This window comes from Microcaecilia unicolor, chromosome 1, assembly GCF_901765095.1.
Source record: "Microcaecilia unicolor chromosome 1, aMicUni1.1, whole genome shotgun sequence".
NCBI lineage: Eukaryota > Metazoa > Chordata > Amphibia > Gymnophiona > Siphonopidae > Microcaecilia > Microcaecilia unicolor.
In genome coordinates, this window is record NC_044031.1 from 549885836 (window position 1) to 549902789 (window position 16954).

Here is a 16954-nt window from a genome sequence, read left to right on the forward strand (position 1 = left end):
TTGGGCTGAAACATGGTCCGTGTCAGGTCTATTGAATTTGTAATAAAGAATCTCCTGCCACCCACTTTGCTCCTTGCATTATGTTACATTAAGCAACACACACAATCAAATGATTGACATAATCTAGAACAGTATGCATGAGAATGTGTGTCTGTGTATAAATGGACACACATGACTGTTCTGGAGCTCTATTGCATCACACTATTGGGAAAAAAATCAACCATCTCCGGTAATACTTCTAAATCTATTTGGTTAATGGTAGCAGCAAAATTCAGCATTACACACAAATATCAGAAAAGCTTTATTAGACTTAAGACATTTATTGGATTATATTCAGCACAGAAATTTTACAATTCAGGCATCAATCTTCATCTGAAATGTGGCCTGCAAAAGGAAGAAGAAAAAAAAGTGGTACGTGAATACAACCATCACATTTTCTGACTTGACAGCTAGATGTAAAATGGTTTTAAGGCTATTAGTCATGATTATGTTATCTAGTAATGCAAGAATAGTTTAGAAAGTTAATTTTCTCAACTGAGCTAGCATCATCCTCAAGCAGCAGAATGCATGTAAGATGAAAAGCAAAACTTCTGCAAGTGCTAACTAATCTTAAAAGGTGTGTAGAACCTTTCAGCTTTTAGGGTGTTTAGCTTAAGAACAAAGCTGGGACAAAGATCAGTTCATGAAGAATGGCTGCTTTTCTGGTTAAGTATTAGTTTATTTTGTGGACAGATAACCAGTTTTGAATCAACTGTATTTTGCTACATTGTATACAAAAAACATGAACATATACAGGGCAATTCTATAAGCCAGTGCTTACAGTAGATGTATGTGCCAGTTAGGTGCATCAAAGTGATAACTGGCAGTTGGGCACATATGTGGCTTAGGAACTATTCTATAAAGGTAGCGCCTAACTGTAAAGGAGGCCTACACATAGGTGGAGTATGAGCATCTCTCAGTTACACAGTTTATAGAATACTATAAAACGTAGGCATGCCAGTTTAAGCCTCCCACTGACATGGCTTAAGAGAATAAGACAATGCCAACATACGCTAGCATTCTATAATGGAATCAAGACATCAAGATACCATTTATAGAACTAGCACATGGCATTTGGGTGCCTAAACTCGGGCACCAATTTATAAAATTGTCCCAATAATTAATATTTACATGAATGCATAGATCCTTTTAATAGACCCTATTTCCCCAAATGCAGCACTCACTCTCATTCCTGGCTCTTAGTAGACATTTGAAATCTTGATCTGCATCCATAATCTTGCAGATATAGCTAATCGAGTGAGAAGTGCAAGATAATGGGTGCTACACAAAGCCAAGGGTGAGCAGTCTGCCCCACTGGGATCACAATTACTTGCTTGAAAAAAAAAAAAAAAAAGATATTCTAAATAAAGGATTAAAAGCAGTTTAAACCAGGGGTTCTCAACCCAGTCCTCAAACACTTAGCCAGTCGAGTTTCGGAATTTATGGGTGACAACTTGTTTTCAGTTTAAAACAAGATCCTCAACTCAAGTGAAGAGAGAATTCAAGAAGCTAGTGGCCACCAATAACTGCAGCATGGCATACACAAAGCAAATGTACACCATCTGTCTGCAGCTGCTATTAAATCTAGCAGAGGGACACAGAATAAAGCTTGACATTTGTCAACTGCATACTTGCCAAAATCCCAGCAAGGGATTAAGCTTCCCCTAGTACAGTGTTCATTAATTTTGAAGCCCGGGTCACTTTAGATTCTATTGAGTAGAAGGAGTCACCAAATATTTTCCCATACGGGCCCACAAAATTGCTGACCAGTGTGTGTCAAAATCAGTGACAACCATCCCCACCAGCCTGCCTTCATTGGGGGGGGGGGGGGGGGGGGCATCCTCAAGGATGTGAGCATTTCCAAATGCATTCTCTTTTGTCTACTGAGAAATACCTTGTCCTCAAGGATGCAGCTCTTCCCCCCATCCACTTTCCCCTTTCTGTCCTGAGCCTGGGTAGAGAGGCAGAGTAGCAGGCAAAACAAACAAAAAAAGCACTGAAGAATACTGCCCTTGCATCTTTGCCTAAGTACAACAGAGCAAACCAAAAAGTGAAAGCAAATCAAGATCCTGAACAGTGACTGGCACCCTTGCTTCAAACTGAAAAAAAAAAGTGTCACAGTGTCTCAAAACTTCTAAAACAGGGATAGGGAACTGTGGCTCTCAGCAACATCCCATCCTCCTCCTGTTCTGGCAACACATCCCACCAGGATCAGCAGACCACCTTTTTGTTTGGAGCAGCCAAATAAACCAACCAATCTCTCACCCTGTCCTCATGCAATCTGTTGATAGTGCTGCTTATGCATCCCCACACTTCCTCCTGGAAACCAAAAATGGAACCATGAACACTTGCTCTACCTAACCCCCATTGAGGTAAACAAGTTTAAAAAAAAGTTATAACAATAAAGGGGCAATTTTAAAAAGCCCTGGGAAGGGACATGAAATCATCAGGGCTTCACATGTCAGCCATGTCTATCTACTAAGCGCCATCTGTGCTGTAATTGTACCACCCCTGCATTCTACAATATGTCAATTCTCTCTCCAGACAGCAGGAAGAATGCATTCATGATGAAAAGCTCACATTATTTTTCTGGTGTGGAATGCTCTACTATCTTCATTGTATTTACACTTATAAACCACCCACCATTAGTATATGCTCTAGGGCAGTGGTTCCCAAACCTGATCCTGGAGACAGCCCAGCCAGTCAGGGTTTTGGGATATACACAATGAATATTCACGAGAGAGATTTGAATGCCGGGGAGGCAGTGCATGCAAATCTCTCTCGTGAATACACATTGTGGATATCCCAAAAACTTGACTGGCTGGGCTGTCTCCAGGATCAGGTTTGGAAATCACTGCTCTAGGGGATGGTGTACAGAGTAGTATGAAGGGAAATAGCAATACCACACCCTCTTTCCTCCACCCCAGAGTGCAAAAGAGCAATCACAAAACTAAAGTCCAAGAAAATGTTTCAAAGTACCTTTTGTCACAGTACCTCTTCATATGATCTATTTGCCTTTGGGTCGCGCACTTTGAAAAATACCAGCTTCTCTCATGGCTTCAAACTCTTTCATTGCATCATAGTTTTTATAGAACTCTGCATATGCTCTTTTCCTGGGCTCTGCAACGCCAAACTGGGGGGGGGGAAAAAAAAAAAAAAAAAAAAAAAAAGATTGCTTAAGGCTCTTCAACATGCAGGGGAAAAAAGTGCTAGTTTCACAAGGAAAAGAGGAAAAGGAAACAAAATATTTTTGAAGCCCAACTGACAAAAATATTTAAAAAGACTCAGAAAAACAAAATACTTCTTTGTTAGCTGTAACCCATAAACACATGGCAGAATGCACATTCTTCTTTCCTTCTGCCTCTCTTGCCTTTACTCCTTTCCTCATCTCAGCTCTTTTCCAACAGCAGTAACATGACTCTTACCATACCCCAGCACTGCATGCTGCAGGTATGCCTAGTTGCTGAGGTTTGCAATTTGCACGGGCAATGTGTGCTTTTCAGGTGTACCTAGTTCTGGCATCATATTGGCTCCAGTATTCTGCACCCTTTCAGCATTCTGTGCTTGAGCAAATGCTTTTTGCCAGTATTATGCAGGGTTGGTTTGTGTGCAAATCCAACAGCTCACAGGTTATCTCCTAGTGGCCACAAATTATAGCTCAGATATTCAAGGCTACATATTCAGAGCTACCAAAGTTACCCAGTTCCAGGAGGGACACTTTTTGGCTAGCCTGCTTTTGAAATGATTTGCCATCTACTACCATAAACAATCCTAAAGAACTTGACAGCATCATGTACACAGTCACTTCATGCCCACCACCCTGCCAGGCTTACTAACTCTCATTCTATTCTCTGCTCATTTGCTTCATTTCATTGTTCCAGGCTACCTCCACTTCTCTCTGTAGCATCTTTCAGTCTCTCTTCTCCAGTCTTTTCTCCACCCCCACCCCCACCAGACAAGCCTCTCTTCTCCAGCCTTTTCTTCCCCCTCCCCCCTTCAGACGCCCCTCTCTTCCCAATAGCACTTCCTTTTCAGCACAGCAGCAGAGGTTTGTCCTAGCCTAGGCTGTGGTAGCAATGTCAGCACCATTTCTCTTCCACGGTGCCCCAGCAAAAAGAAATTAAGGAGAGCAGCTACTGCTGCCTGCGTTACCTGCCCCAAGCCATATTAACTGCAGCTGCTCCATGGCAGTAGGAAGTTGGCCCACATTGCAGTACCAATGGTGGCTTACTCTTAAGAGGTCTGGCACCAAAGCAATGCATCTGTCCATAGCAACAGTGGCTCCCTTTTATTAATTTCCTCAGAGAGCCACAGATCCCTTTCCTTAGCAGCAACTGTATGCAGAATTACATTTATTTAGTTACTATACTATACAGGAGATCTTTTTATACCACTCTCTCTCTCCTGTCAACTTATGGAGGCATCCAAATTTTGGGGGTTAATGGAAATCTAGTTACTGTACTTAAGTAAAGTTTTGTCATTTTTACTTGTAAAGAAGTACAGGAAACATTTGTTACTTTTACCGAAGTAATATTTCACCAATTTTGTACTACTGATGCTTGCAGTTTAAGTAAAATATAAAAACAGAAGAGACCTAAATGATGATTACTCAGTAAATCAAATGAAACAGCAAAACCTGAAAACAGGATTTTGCTATTGCAACCCTCATCTCATAGTGAATTATATCTTAAATTATGTAGTTCAGGGAATATAGCCTATGAGGACAGTGGAGTTGCCTGTGTTTGTTGAATTGGTTACTGGTCTCCAGCCAACCAGAACAGTGATGAGTTAGGTCACTTTGAAGAGGAGAGGAAGCTGAAGCTGGTTTCAATTCTTGGTGAACAGACATATTTCTCTGGATTGATAGTCTGCTTGTCTGGCCTTAAGACTGAACATTTTCACATATTTTGACATTCTTGAATCAGTTTTTGAAGATATTCAGAGTTTGCCATCAGATGAAAAATTGTTAGAACAGAATGATTTCAACTTTGTACATAAGTATTGCCATTCTGGAAAAGACCAAAGGTTCATCGAGCCCAGCATCCTGTTTCCAACAGTGGCCAATCCAGGTCACAGATACCCGGCAAGATCCTCTCTCTGTAATTAGACAGCATGACAATAATAAAAATGAAGATGTAAATGATTAGGCAGCACTACTTCTAATGCAGATGTGAAAACAATAATGAAGACAAAGCATACTTTGCTATAAAGAAGTCAAGTATTTCAGATTCCCTTGATCAATTCCTGCAGACCCTGTCAAAAGGCATCAGTTAATAATGCAGCCTGGCCTGATTTGAAGGAATTTTTTTCATCAGGCTTAACACTCCACTTCCTGCTAGTGAATTTGTTGAAAACCTTTTCAACTGTGCTGGATTAATGACTCACAAGCACACTCACACGAGTCATTTTCAAAATTTAGTTTTACTAAACGTGAGGTGGACTGAATTGCAGAGCAATAATGTTGTTGGATAAAAACATTAACAGTAGCTGAATTCATTATATTTGCACTTTTACTTTTTACTCAAGAAAGTATATTAGACAATAGCTTTTTTACTTTCAATTAAGTATATTAGTGAAAGGAGGAAGACTAAAAAGGGAATTGTGAGACTGAAAGATGCTACGAACCGCTATGTAGATAATGATGAAGAAAAAGCAAATTTGCTAAACAGATACTTTTGTTCTGTTTTCACACAAGAAAATCCTGGAGGGCCACAACTGACTGGCAAAAGTACATATGAGAATGGAGTGGATATAGCACTGTTCATGGAAGAGAGTGTGTTTGAACGACTTGAAAATCTAAAGGTGGACAAAGCCATGGGACAAAGACGGGATCCACCCCAGGATACTGAGGGAGCTCAGGGAGATTCTGGTGGGTCCCTTTAAAGATTTGTTTAATAAATCCTTGGAGATGGGAGAGGTTCCGTGGGATTGGAGAACAGCGGATGTGGTCCCTCTTCACAAAAGTGGTGATAGGGAAGAAACTGGAAACTACAGGCCGGTAAGCCTCACTTCGGTTATTGGAAAAGTAATGGAAGTGATACTGAAGGAAAGGATAGTGAATTTCCTGGAAGCCAGTAAGTTGCAAGATCCGAGACAACATGGTTTTACCAAAGGGAAATCGTGCCAAACGAACCTCATTGAATTCTTTGACTGAGTGATCGGAGAATTGAATCATGGACGGGCTACAGACGTAATCTACTTAGATTTCAGCAAAGCTTTTGACATGGTTCCCCACAGGAGGCTCTTGAATAAACTTGACAGGCTGAAGATGGTGAACTGGATTAGGAACTGGTTGACGGACAGACGCCAGAGGGTGGTGGTTAATGGAATTCGCTCGGATTAGGGAAAGGTGAGCAGTGGAGTGCCTCAGGGATCGGTGCTGGGGCCGATTCTGTTCAATATATTTGTGAGTGACATTGCCGAAGGGTTAGAAGGTAAAGTTTGCCTTTTTGCGGATGATACTAAGATTTGAAACAGAGTGGACACCCGGGAAGGAGTAGACAGCATGAAAAAGGATCTGCAGAAGCTAGAAGAATGGTCTAAGGTTTGACAATTAAAATTCAATGCGAAGAAATGCAAAGTGATGCACTTAGGGAGTAGAAATCCACGGGAGACATATGTGTTAGGCAGTGAGAGTCTGATATGTAGACGGGGAGAGAGATCTTGCGGTGATAGTATCTGAGGATCTGAAGGCAACGAAACAGTGTGCCAACTTGCCGTAGCTAGAAGGTTGCTAGGCTGTATAGAGAGAGGTGTGACCAGCAGAAGAAAGGAGGTGTTGATGCCCCTGTATAAGTCGTTGGTGAGGCCCCACCTGGAGTATTGTGTTCAGTTTTGGAGGCCGTATCTTGCTAAGGATGTAAAAAGAATTGAAGCAGTGCAAAGAAAAGCTACAAAAATGGTATGGGATTTGCGTTACAAGTCGTATGAGGAGAGACTTGCTGATCTGAACATGTATACCCTGGAGGAAAGGAGAAACAGGGGTGATCTGATACAGATGTTCAAATATTTGAAAGGTATTAATCTGCAAACAAACCTTTTCCGTAGATGGGAAGGCGGTAGAACTAGAGGACATGAAATGAGATTGAAGGGGGGCAGACTCAAGAAAAATGTCAGGAAGTATTTTTTCACGGAGATAGTGGTGGATACTTGGAAACGGTAAGGGAATTAAAAAATGCGTGGGATAAACATAAAGGAATCCTGTTCAGAAGGAATGGATCCTCAGAAGCTTAGCGGAGATTGGGTGGCAGAGCCGATGGTGGGAGGCGGAGCTAGTGCTGGGCAGACTTCTACAGTCTGTGCCCTGAAAATGGCAGATAAACTCATATGTGCTACTTTATGTGTATCTTGTTGAGCAGACTGGATGGACTGTACAGGTCTTTCTCTGCCATCATCTACTATGTTACTATGTAAGTACAGACATTTTTTTGTGTTCTTCACTGTACTTTTACTTAAGTATTAAAATATACATTTTTACTTTTAAGTACTTTGACCAACACTGCTTTATACCCTCTAGTCCCTGCCTGCCTCCCTATCCCACCTAATAGTAAACATTGCTCATGCTACTTTACCCCTTATATAAAATCACAGAGCAGCACCTTTACCAAATCGAGTAATTATTATAAATCCACTGTTACAGCACCACTATCTTTGACCTAGATCAGCAACTAAGTATAAAATGTATACAAGTATAATGGATTAAACTCTCTACTTTCACTGTCTTCCATGACCTCCTTTGTCTGTCTTACAGGACAGTTTAGCTCCACCCAGTTGTGCCCAAGTCGACATATCCAGAAGATTCCAAGAGTATTTCAAGCTCTCACTGTAGCAGCACAGTACTGAAAGAGCACATACAAGGAGCGGTCATAATGTCTTACTAATCTGCCAAAACTGGCGCGGGGGAAAGGGAGTGTCTTCCACGACTCCTCCACTAACCAGCAACTGACCCTTTCCCCTCTTGGTGGCCAGAAGAGGCCATTTGGTCAACCTCCTTAACACAGCAATTTCCAGCAGCTCTAAGAGTCACGACTCCAGGAACTTACCCAAGTCCAAACTTTAAGCCCTGGGCACCAATTAGCACCTGTAGACCTCTCTTGGTTTCTCAAAACACTTCTAAGGCCAGGAGACAGCATCCTAGAGCCCAGGGAGTTAAGACAAATTTTTCTCCTCACTGTGTGGCCCCTCAATGTGGGACCTATCCAGCTGCTTCACTTTCCCCGGGAAAATCTGTACCTGAGGCAACTCACCTAGAATCACCAGAAGCCACTAAGGGATCTGAACCAGGTTTCCCTCATTCTCAGCCCTTTTCCCTATGAGGTTACACAGGGTGCTGTGGGAGTCCTAGATTCACTGGGATGTAACAATTGCTAGCCAAACCTCCACTCACGGGGAGCAAGTTCTGCAGTACTTTGCACCAGTCCCTGAAGTCAAAGTACCACAGCCCAATGGAAGACTGCCCCACTGAGCCCAACGCCGGTGGCCCCTAATGCATCAAGTGCTGATCAGTATGATCCAGATTCCCTTAATAAGGCCATTTGGGAACCATGGAATCTGTATCCAACACGTTTTTAGTTCCTTGCCAGCAGGAGAAAGCACTGACCGTAGTCCTATGACTGGCACTTGCTAGCTAGCCAGTACAGCTGACCACCTCCTACCATGTGCCCACCACTCACCGTCAGAACCACTCCAGGCTTCCTGGCTCCTCTCTATCCTTGACCCTCCCACAGGGAGTTGACCGACCTCTTCTCCAGGGGTTCCCAGCACTTCTTTGCTAAAAGCATTGGTTTTTTTCTCTCAACTTTACTGCACAGCTGCTAAATTTGTGTTGCCATAATCCAATCCACCACAACATGATTAGCCCTCACTTGTCTCTTTCTACAAGTGACTAGGAAGTCAGGAGGGAATGAGAGGGGATCACAGACCACTTACCATCCTTTCTGCAGGGGCCCCATAAGGACTCTGCTCTCAAGGCACAACCCCCTTGGTACTGGGACCCATGTGCTGAGGTACTGGAACTGGTTTAGAAACGGAGGATGGGGGAGGGGAGGCAAAATCCCCCCACCTTCAGCTGGCAGAGGGCCCATGAGACCTCTACCAACCAACCACATGAAGGGAGAGCCTGTAGTCTGTGGCTCAGGAATGAAGAGGACATGAAACATCTCTGGACTCCAGCAGGGAAAGGTCCGTGAACCAATCCAACCATCAGATTCAACTATAGAGCCACAGCCAATGGCCTGAGCCCTTGGGAATCAGACCTGCTGCAGGTAGAGAAATAGTAGCTGGTTCCAGTATTTTCTACCTTCATCTGCTGGTTGGGCTTCTGAATTTCAGTGTCCTCTTCTGACCAAGACATATTTGGTCCCCTTAATTTTAATCACATCTATCGAGGCACAGATCTTACAGAAGCCTCTAATCACATAGTATCAAGGTTGGATCCTTCATCCAAACATTCAATCCCTATTGCTGACAGCTTGAAAGTCAAGTGCAGTTTATTGGCATCCCTTGAGCTTTCCAAATATGTTCACATAATCATATTAAGTTCCACAAAGCCATCCACCAGAAAAATTATAACTTTAAAATGGAGGAGCTTCTCCTTTTGGTACAACTGGGAGAAAATGCTTCTCATATGATTTAATCCATTATCTCTTCTCTCTACAAATCAAGTCTGAACAGATCTTCAATAAAACATGCATCATACCATGTAAATATAAACAGTGTCCAAATATCACTTTATCCCTTAACAACCAGAGTCATGAAGAGGTTGCAGCATGATACCCTCAGTCAAAAAGCCACTGGATCCTTGGGACAAGAATGCTGTGCGAGCTCAATTGACAATACCACTTTTTGAACCACTGGAAATGACAGACTTAGAATTCCTCAACTGGAAGATCTCACGCCTAGTAACCATAACCTAGGCCAGGAGAGTGAGTTTTACACACTAAGTTCCAATGCCCTATATCTGAAATTTCACCACAATCACAGGATTCTCCATACTCACCTTACACTTCTTTGGAAATGAATCTACTACTACTAATAATCATTTCTATAGCACTAGTAGATATATGCAGCGCTGTACAAATTATATGCAGATACTTTCTCTGTCCCTCAAGGGCTTACAATCTAAGTTTTTGTACCTAGGGCAATGGAGGGTTAAGTGACTTGCCCAAGGTCTCAAGGAGATGCAGTGGAAATCAAACCAGGTAGCCAGGATCAAAGCCCGCTGCATTAACCATTAAGCCTAGGCCACTCCTCTAGTCCATAATCTCAGACTTCCACATTAACTAATTCAAAATGCTTCATACGTACTTCTCAAAGCTCCGCGCAGGTAAAAGTCAACATATGCTTTATACCTTAGACCAGTCCTTCTCAACCCAGTCCTCAGGGCACATCCAGCTAGTCAGGTTTTCAAGACATCCATAATGCATAAGTGCAAGATGTTTGCAAAAGAAGGACACTGTGCATGCAAATCTATCTTATCCATATTCGCTATGGATATCCTTAAAAATCTGACTGGCTAGGTGTGCCCCAAGGACAGAGTTGAGAACCACTGTCTTAGACCCTCTGTATTTACGCCTTGGGGGCTGAGTCAGGTTTTAAGAATATCCTCAATGAATATGCATGAGAGGTTTGCATGCCTCCTACACCCATTGTATGCAAATCTCATGCATATTCATTAGGGGTATCCTAAAAAACCTGACTTGTTGGCAGCCCTCAAGGGCTGGGAATGAATACCAAGGCCCTAGACAGATTGTCTGTTTGAAACAGAACCTTCAGATAGGCATTCTATGAAGGATTTTAAATTAACAGCCAACTATCCCATCATATCTTTAACACTGTGCTGAAAGCAGCTCAGGGGAAAGGAATGAAAAGTACAAAAAAATTATGACCAAGCAACAAGTGTTGCACAGCCAAACTGGGTAATAATCACAAAATTAAATACTGAAAGTTAAGACAGCAACTTAAAATTCTCTCCTCCTATGGGCCTCGCACCAGGGCTTTCCAATCTGTCCTGGTGATTCCATAGCCACACCAGGGCTTTCAGGATATCCACAGTGCATAAGACTTCTCATCTTTGTCTCTGGGGCAGGTCCCTTGAGCTGAAGCAAAGAATCATCTCTCTTTTGAAGGATAGATTAGATCCTTACCTTCTGTCATCTTACCATCCAGTCTCTCAATTACCCATTTTGGGTAAGTGTATTGAATGACTTGTGTACAATCAAACAATCAACTATTGGAATTTATAAAATAAGTTAATGTCTTTAGCCTGGGCAGTCAGGTATTTGGAGGGGCCATGGGGCTTAAACTGTATTGCTTCCCTTTAAAATGATGTGAGGCTTAGTGAGGATAATGGGATGGACAGTCTGCTTGTGTGTCTTTCTTAGAAAGAAAAATGAAGGCAGATAAAGACCATATCGCCTATCCAGTCTGCCCATCCATGCCATCTACTATCCCTTCCTCTCACTTACAGATCCTATGTATTTTATCCCAAACTTTCTTGAATTCAGATACCCTTTTCATCTCCATCGCCATGTGTTCATCACCCTTTCCATTAAGAAATATTTTCTTAGGTAACTCCCGAGTCTGTCCCTTTTCACCACCATTCTATTACCCCTCCTCATTCCAGAGCTTCCTTTCAATCGAGTCTCGCCTCCTGTGCATTTATGCTACAGAGATATTTAAATGTCTCTACTGTATCTCCCTTCCCTCGCCTCTCTTTCAAAAGTATACATATTGAGATCTTTAAGTCTGTCCCCATACACTTTATGACAATTGACCATTTTAGTAGCTGCCCTCTGGACTGTCCGTTTATATCTTTTTGAAGGTGTGGTCTCCAGAACTGTACACAGTACTCTAAATGAGGTCTCAACAGACACTTATTCAGAGGCATTATCAGCTCCTTTTTCCTACTAGCCACTCCTCTCCCTATGTACCCAATCACACTTCTAGCTTTTGCTACAGCCTTTTCTGTTTGGCCACCTTAAGATCATCATATTACAATCACCCCCCAAGTCTCACTCTTCTTTCGTATGCAGAAGTACCTCACCCCTAAACTGTAACGCTCCCTTGGGTTTTTAGTCCAGATGCATGATTATGCATTTTTTCAGCATTAAATCTTAGTTGACAAATTTGTTATTAGCTTCTACCATAGTTAGGGTGCCTTTGTTTGAAGCTCGGTATCAAATCATGCAAAGTATATCCAGAGCATCCAATGCACGCAATCTCATATATATTTTTTGTGGATATTCTGAAAGCCAACTGCTGTGGGGTCACCAATGCAGACCTGGGAAGTGCTTGCCTATGTGAATCTGAAAGTTTGATAAGAAGGAAGACCTCACCTTGTACATAATGGCAACACCAAGCGATACAGTGAACGCTCCAATTAAGTGGAATCGAAGACGTTTGGCCAAGAGGCCTCGCATCTGTGGTTTAGCCAGCAGTCCAGTTGACATGGTGGTGGCTCCTAATACACAGAAAACATTCTTTTACTAACCTCTGCAAGCCTTTGCTTTTGCTAATTAAGTAGTCTAGTCTTTCAACGTTTATTTCTTTAGTAAATAACAGATGTAACAATATCTATTCAACTTGTTCATTAAAATACATTTGAGATAAATACAGTGTCAGTTTGAAAGAAAATGAGACTAATTCTTCTGTTGACTGCCTAAAGCAAATGTACTCAAAATACGGTCCACTGACAAATTTCATGCAGCCCATTGAGGCAGCTGCCAAAGCTAGAGTGCATTTAGCTGCAGCCCACTTTTAACAGTTATCTACCCATGTAGGTACCATGAGCATGTGCAAAAACAACAGGCACAAGATCAGCAACAAGAGGAAGCATGATCATTTATTTCTGCACATGTTCTAAGAACCACCATGTGTAGATCATAACAACAAAAAACAGTAGCTGAATGCACTCCTGTGTCACATGGCTGGACTTGGGGCAACATCCCCCTTCCCAAACAAAAAACAGTGAGAGCAGCATAAGTCAAAGTTGACAGCCATAGGGATTTGAAGGAAGAGAGGTGCTGAATCTAGTGTACGCACTACAGCTGAAAGGAAGTAGCACAGGTCCTGTGTTAACAGCTCTTCTATTAACAAAGCTGCCATCTGTTGGTGCTAACCCACAAGTGAGAAGCCAGTTAAGGTTTTGGGGGTTCTGACCCGGGCACAGCACTGGTATGTAGGAGGGGGAGGGGTAGAGAGCTTAAAAAAAATCCATAGAAAAAAGTCTTAATCTACCATCTCCCTACTGATAGAACTGAAAAATTAACTTGCAGAACTATTGCTAGCAACGGTAAAATTATGTCTTTTCTGATAATTTTCTTTCCTTTAGCTGCAGCAGATAAATCCAGTAACTGATGGATTATGTCCATCTACCAGCAGGTGGCGATAGAGATTACAAACTGAACTGAGTGATACTGGATGACCAGCCCCTCCATCAGCCAGTGTATGCTGCATCACAAAGCAGAATCCGGCACTCTCTAAAAACCTTCTTCACTGTACCTTCTGTACCGTAAAATATGGCAGACTGCCAAAGCTGCTAAACCCAAAGCTGTCGAAACACTGTTTCCTTTTGGTTCTGATCTCCCCATTGTATTCCCTAAGAACAGCAAGACTACAAGTCCCAGCATGCAACAAAGTAAACCCAGAACTGGATCAATCCTGTCTTGTGAATCTGGCTCCAGTTGGTAGCCTTAACATTACTGGCTGTACAAAGCAGAAAGGGATTGGGCATGAGAGTTAATTTGCATGGTACACATGGTCATACTCAGCATTAAAATGTAATAAGGCCATTAACTATTCTTCTGCAACTTAGAAAAGAAAGCTGTGGCTTTTAACATGTACACCATACAAGAAATTTTTTTACCAGATCCAGGGCAACATAGAAAGTTTGGACAAGAGGATTTAATATCAGTTCAGGGAATTTAAATATGTTTTTTTTTTCCAGTGACCAGAAAAGTGCCTACAACTTTAAAAGACAGAAAGTAAAAGCTCTTGAACAAAAATGAAAGTACCAACACAGATCTGTGTCTATTGTTCTGTAGATAAATATCAACCTCACAAAAATTTTATGTGCAAGAAATTTTTGAGAGACTAATATATATGCACTAAATATGCACAGATATAGTGCTGTCACTTTTATTTGGACTTGCACAAAGGGTCTACAGGGTGGGAGACTCACCTTGTGCATGTGTCTAGCAAGTTTCCCCAGATCGGTGCACAAATGGTGTGTGCTTGAAATTAGATCGTCATTAATTTACCACATTAGGCAGTTTTAATTTTGCAGTAGCTTTCAACAATCCTCATGGATTTTTGCATCACTTTCTCCTTATACAGTGAAACCTCGGTTTTCGTTGACTTCAGATTTCGTCGTTTTCGTTTTTCATCGAATTTGTTAGCGGAAAATTTGTCTCTGTTTTCGTCAGCGTGCCCAAGCTGCTAATTTTGCGTTCTCCTGCAGCGTTCTTCTGGGGCGTTCATTTATTCTATACATTAGTCTTTTTTAATCATGTAAAAGAAAAATTTCTTATTGCCTCGGTTTTCGACGATTATTTTCGGACGGATTATCGACGAAAACCGAGGTTTCACTGTATTTAAACCCAATGCAACTGTGCCCTTTCTTCACTCACTGATCAACTGAAGGAAAGTTAATTCTTAAATGCTTGTCACAGAAGAATTAAGTAAAAAAAAAAAAAAAAAAGATATTCATGTTTGTTGGCCTTTATTTCTATGTATTACATGAAGATACAGCGTTCGTGGAAAATGAGGTTGGTCAGAGGTGTTTTTCACAGAAAGGGTGGTAGATGCATGAACAGCCTCTCCATAGTAGTCACACAGGTAGGAGACAGCGATAACATCAAGCAGCGTTAATGGGAGCCCTTAAAAAGAAGTATCACCAGAACACAGTTGAGACGGTAAATGGGTAAAAAAAAAAAAAACAATACACAATTCCCGGGTCGAGTAAATCACGGATCTAAACCGCACCACTTTAAATAGCGGTCTCTGTTTTACCCGAACCCCACAATTACTGATCCTATCTCCTTTCTTTCATAGAAACATAAACGCGCGAAAATAAAAGCAAAAAAAAAAAAAAAAAAAGTAAAGACAATAGGTGATGCACCTTTTTACTGAACTGACGATCTATGTCTTCACTTGTTTTGGGGGAGCTAAAACCAAATTACCAATGCAACTCTCCCACGCCGAGCTCCCATCCTCACACACATTCGGGCACCAGTTTCTCCATCTCTCCTCTACTCCCCTCCCTGTTCAAACTAGTTGCCTACAAAGTACCACTGCTTCGCTATATAACACTCTCCTGTCCTCTCCCTTTGAGGGGTCCCGACCGTCCCCCGCCTTGCCAAGGACAGGAAGTTGGGACGCCAGAGAAGGACGGGCCTGTCACGGGCAACCTCAAGGACAAGTTAGTAGACAGCTGCACGGGAATGGGGTTTGCTCCCGTGGGGAGTGTACGAGTCTCTCGGTGAGCATCAACACCACCTACCTACCTATCTATCTATCCAGGGTTCTCCAAGACGTCCAACTACTGCTTCCTCCTTCCTTGATTCCTTTAATATCTCAGCGCAACTGCACGTACTCTCCGATGCAGTAGCAAGGCTCACGGAGGACCAGAAGCGTCAGAAGTCACCTGATCTACGGGCGCATGCGTATGGCGACCTCCACGTGCACCCAGTACGTCAGGTGATGAGTTCGAATCGCACGTTATTAGTGCGAGACTCGCTGCATGAGGGGCCGGACAAAGAGCAAGTGTGTGCGGCTGTGCTCATAGTAACATAGTAGAAGTAGATGACGGCAGAAAAAGACCTGCACGGTCCATCCAGTCTGCCCAACAAGATAAACTCACATGTGCCAGTTTTTGTGTATACCTTACGTTGATTTGTATCTGTCTTTTTCAGGGCACAGACGGTATAAGTCTTCCCAGCACTATCCCCGCCTCCCACCGCCGGCTCTGCAATCTCGGCTAAGCTCCTGAGGATCCATTCCTTCTGAGCAGGATTCCTTTATGTTTATCCCACGCATGTTTGAATTGAGTTAGGGTTTGTTGCACAGTGCTACGTTTGCCACCAAGTCAGTAGGTGTTAAAATAATGCACTGAGAGTTATTTTATACTTCTTTTTTTTTTTATTCGCATCAGTTCTACAAATAATTTTATGCATAAAGCGTATGCATAGATATGGAAGTGTACTAAGGGCAGACTGGGGGCTAGCATAGGTTATAGGTAGAGCACGTAATTAAGCTGCTCTGAATATAACTTAAGCCAACTAAATAAAAAGTTTACGTTTTATATGCATGAATGGTGGCAAAGGTACAGCTTATATGGATTATTAGTTCAATAAAAAAAGTATTACTTCATTCTTTTGATTTGTTTGTTTTTATTTATTAACCTCTGTTTCCATAGTTTAGACTAGCAGGCAATCATACTACTTTAGCTATGTGTAATGGGTATGTGGTTCAAATAATACATTATTCTTCCCTTACATGTACAATTAATAAAGTGCCTTTGCTTATTTGGAAATATTAATTGGGAAGAATATATATTTCATAAGTGGGTCTGTAACAGGGTCTCTAATGTATTTCAATGAGTAGAGAGGTGTGGTAGCTGTCTTAGTCCACTTTTAAAGGTAATCAATAGAAATAAAACAAAATAAAACATGGAAAAGAAAATAAGATGATACCTTTTTTATTGGACATAATACATTTCTTGATTAGCTTTCGAAGGTTGCCCTTCTTCGTCAGATCGGAAATAAGCAAATTTTGGTAGATGACAGTATATGTAAGTGAAACATCAAAGCATTTCAGTGACAGTCTAACAGGATAGGGGTGGATAGGTGAGAGACAGGAAGAGTCGGGTGGTTGAGGGACAGGGAGATGCATGGAGATAGGAGAGTGACAAAGCAGT

At 42.0% G+C, this 16954-nt stretch overlaps 1 protein-coding gene across 2 annotated transcripts; it reads right to left on the bottom strand.

Annotated features, from left to right (window-relative positions):
* Positions 1-288: 288 nt before the first annotated feature.
* On the bottom strand, positions 289-15686 carry LOC115479356 (cytochrome c oxidase subunit 6C). 2 transcript variants are annotated; one of them, XM_030217252.1, is made up of 4 exons: positions 15543-15686; positions 12375-12499; positions 3034-3172; positions 289-384 (listed from the first exon to the last, which is right to left on the bottom strand). In XM_030217252.1, exons 2-3 carry the CDS (start codon positions 12486-12488, stop codon positions 3047-3049), a joined length of 240 nt encoding a protein of 79 aa, XP_030073112.1. In that variant the 5' UTR covers positions 12489-12499; positions 15543-15686; the 3' UTR covers positions 289-384; positions 3034-3046. The 2 variants fall into 2 exon arrangements, with proteins under 2 accessions (XP_030073112.1, XP_030073103.1); XM_030217243.1 differs by having other exon boundaries at positions 3019-3172.
* Between the last annotated feature and the right edge of the window lie 1268 nt (positions 15687-16954).

Excerpts from the sequence above, each read along its gene's own strand:
- LOC115479356 (XM_030217252.1), bottom strand. The coding sequence starts at position 12,488 with ATGTCAACTGGACTGCTGGCTAAACCACAGATGCGAGGCCTCTTGGCC. Across the intron at positions 3,173-12,374 it reads GTGTTGCCATTATGTACAAG|TTTGGCGTTGCAGAGCCCAG; the intron begins GTGAGGTCTTCC and ends CCCCCCCCCCAG.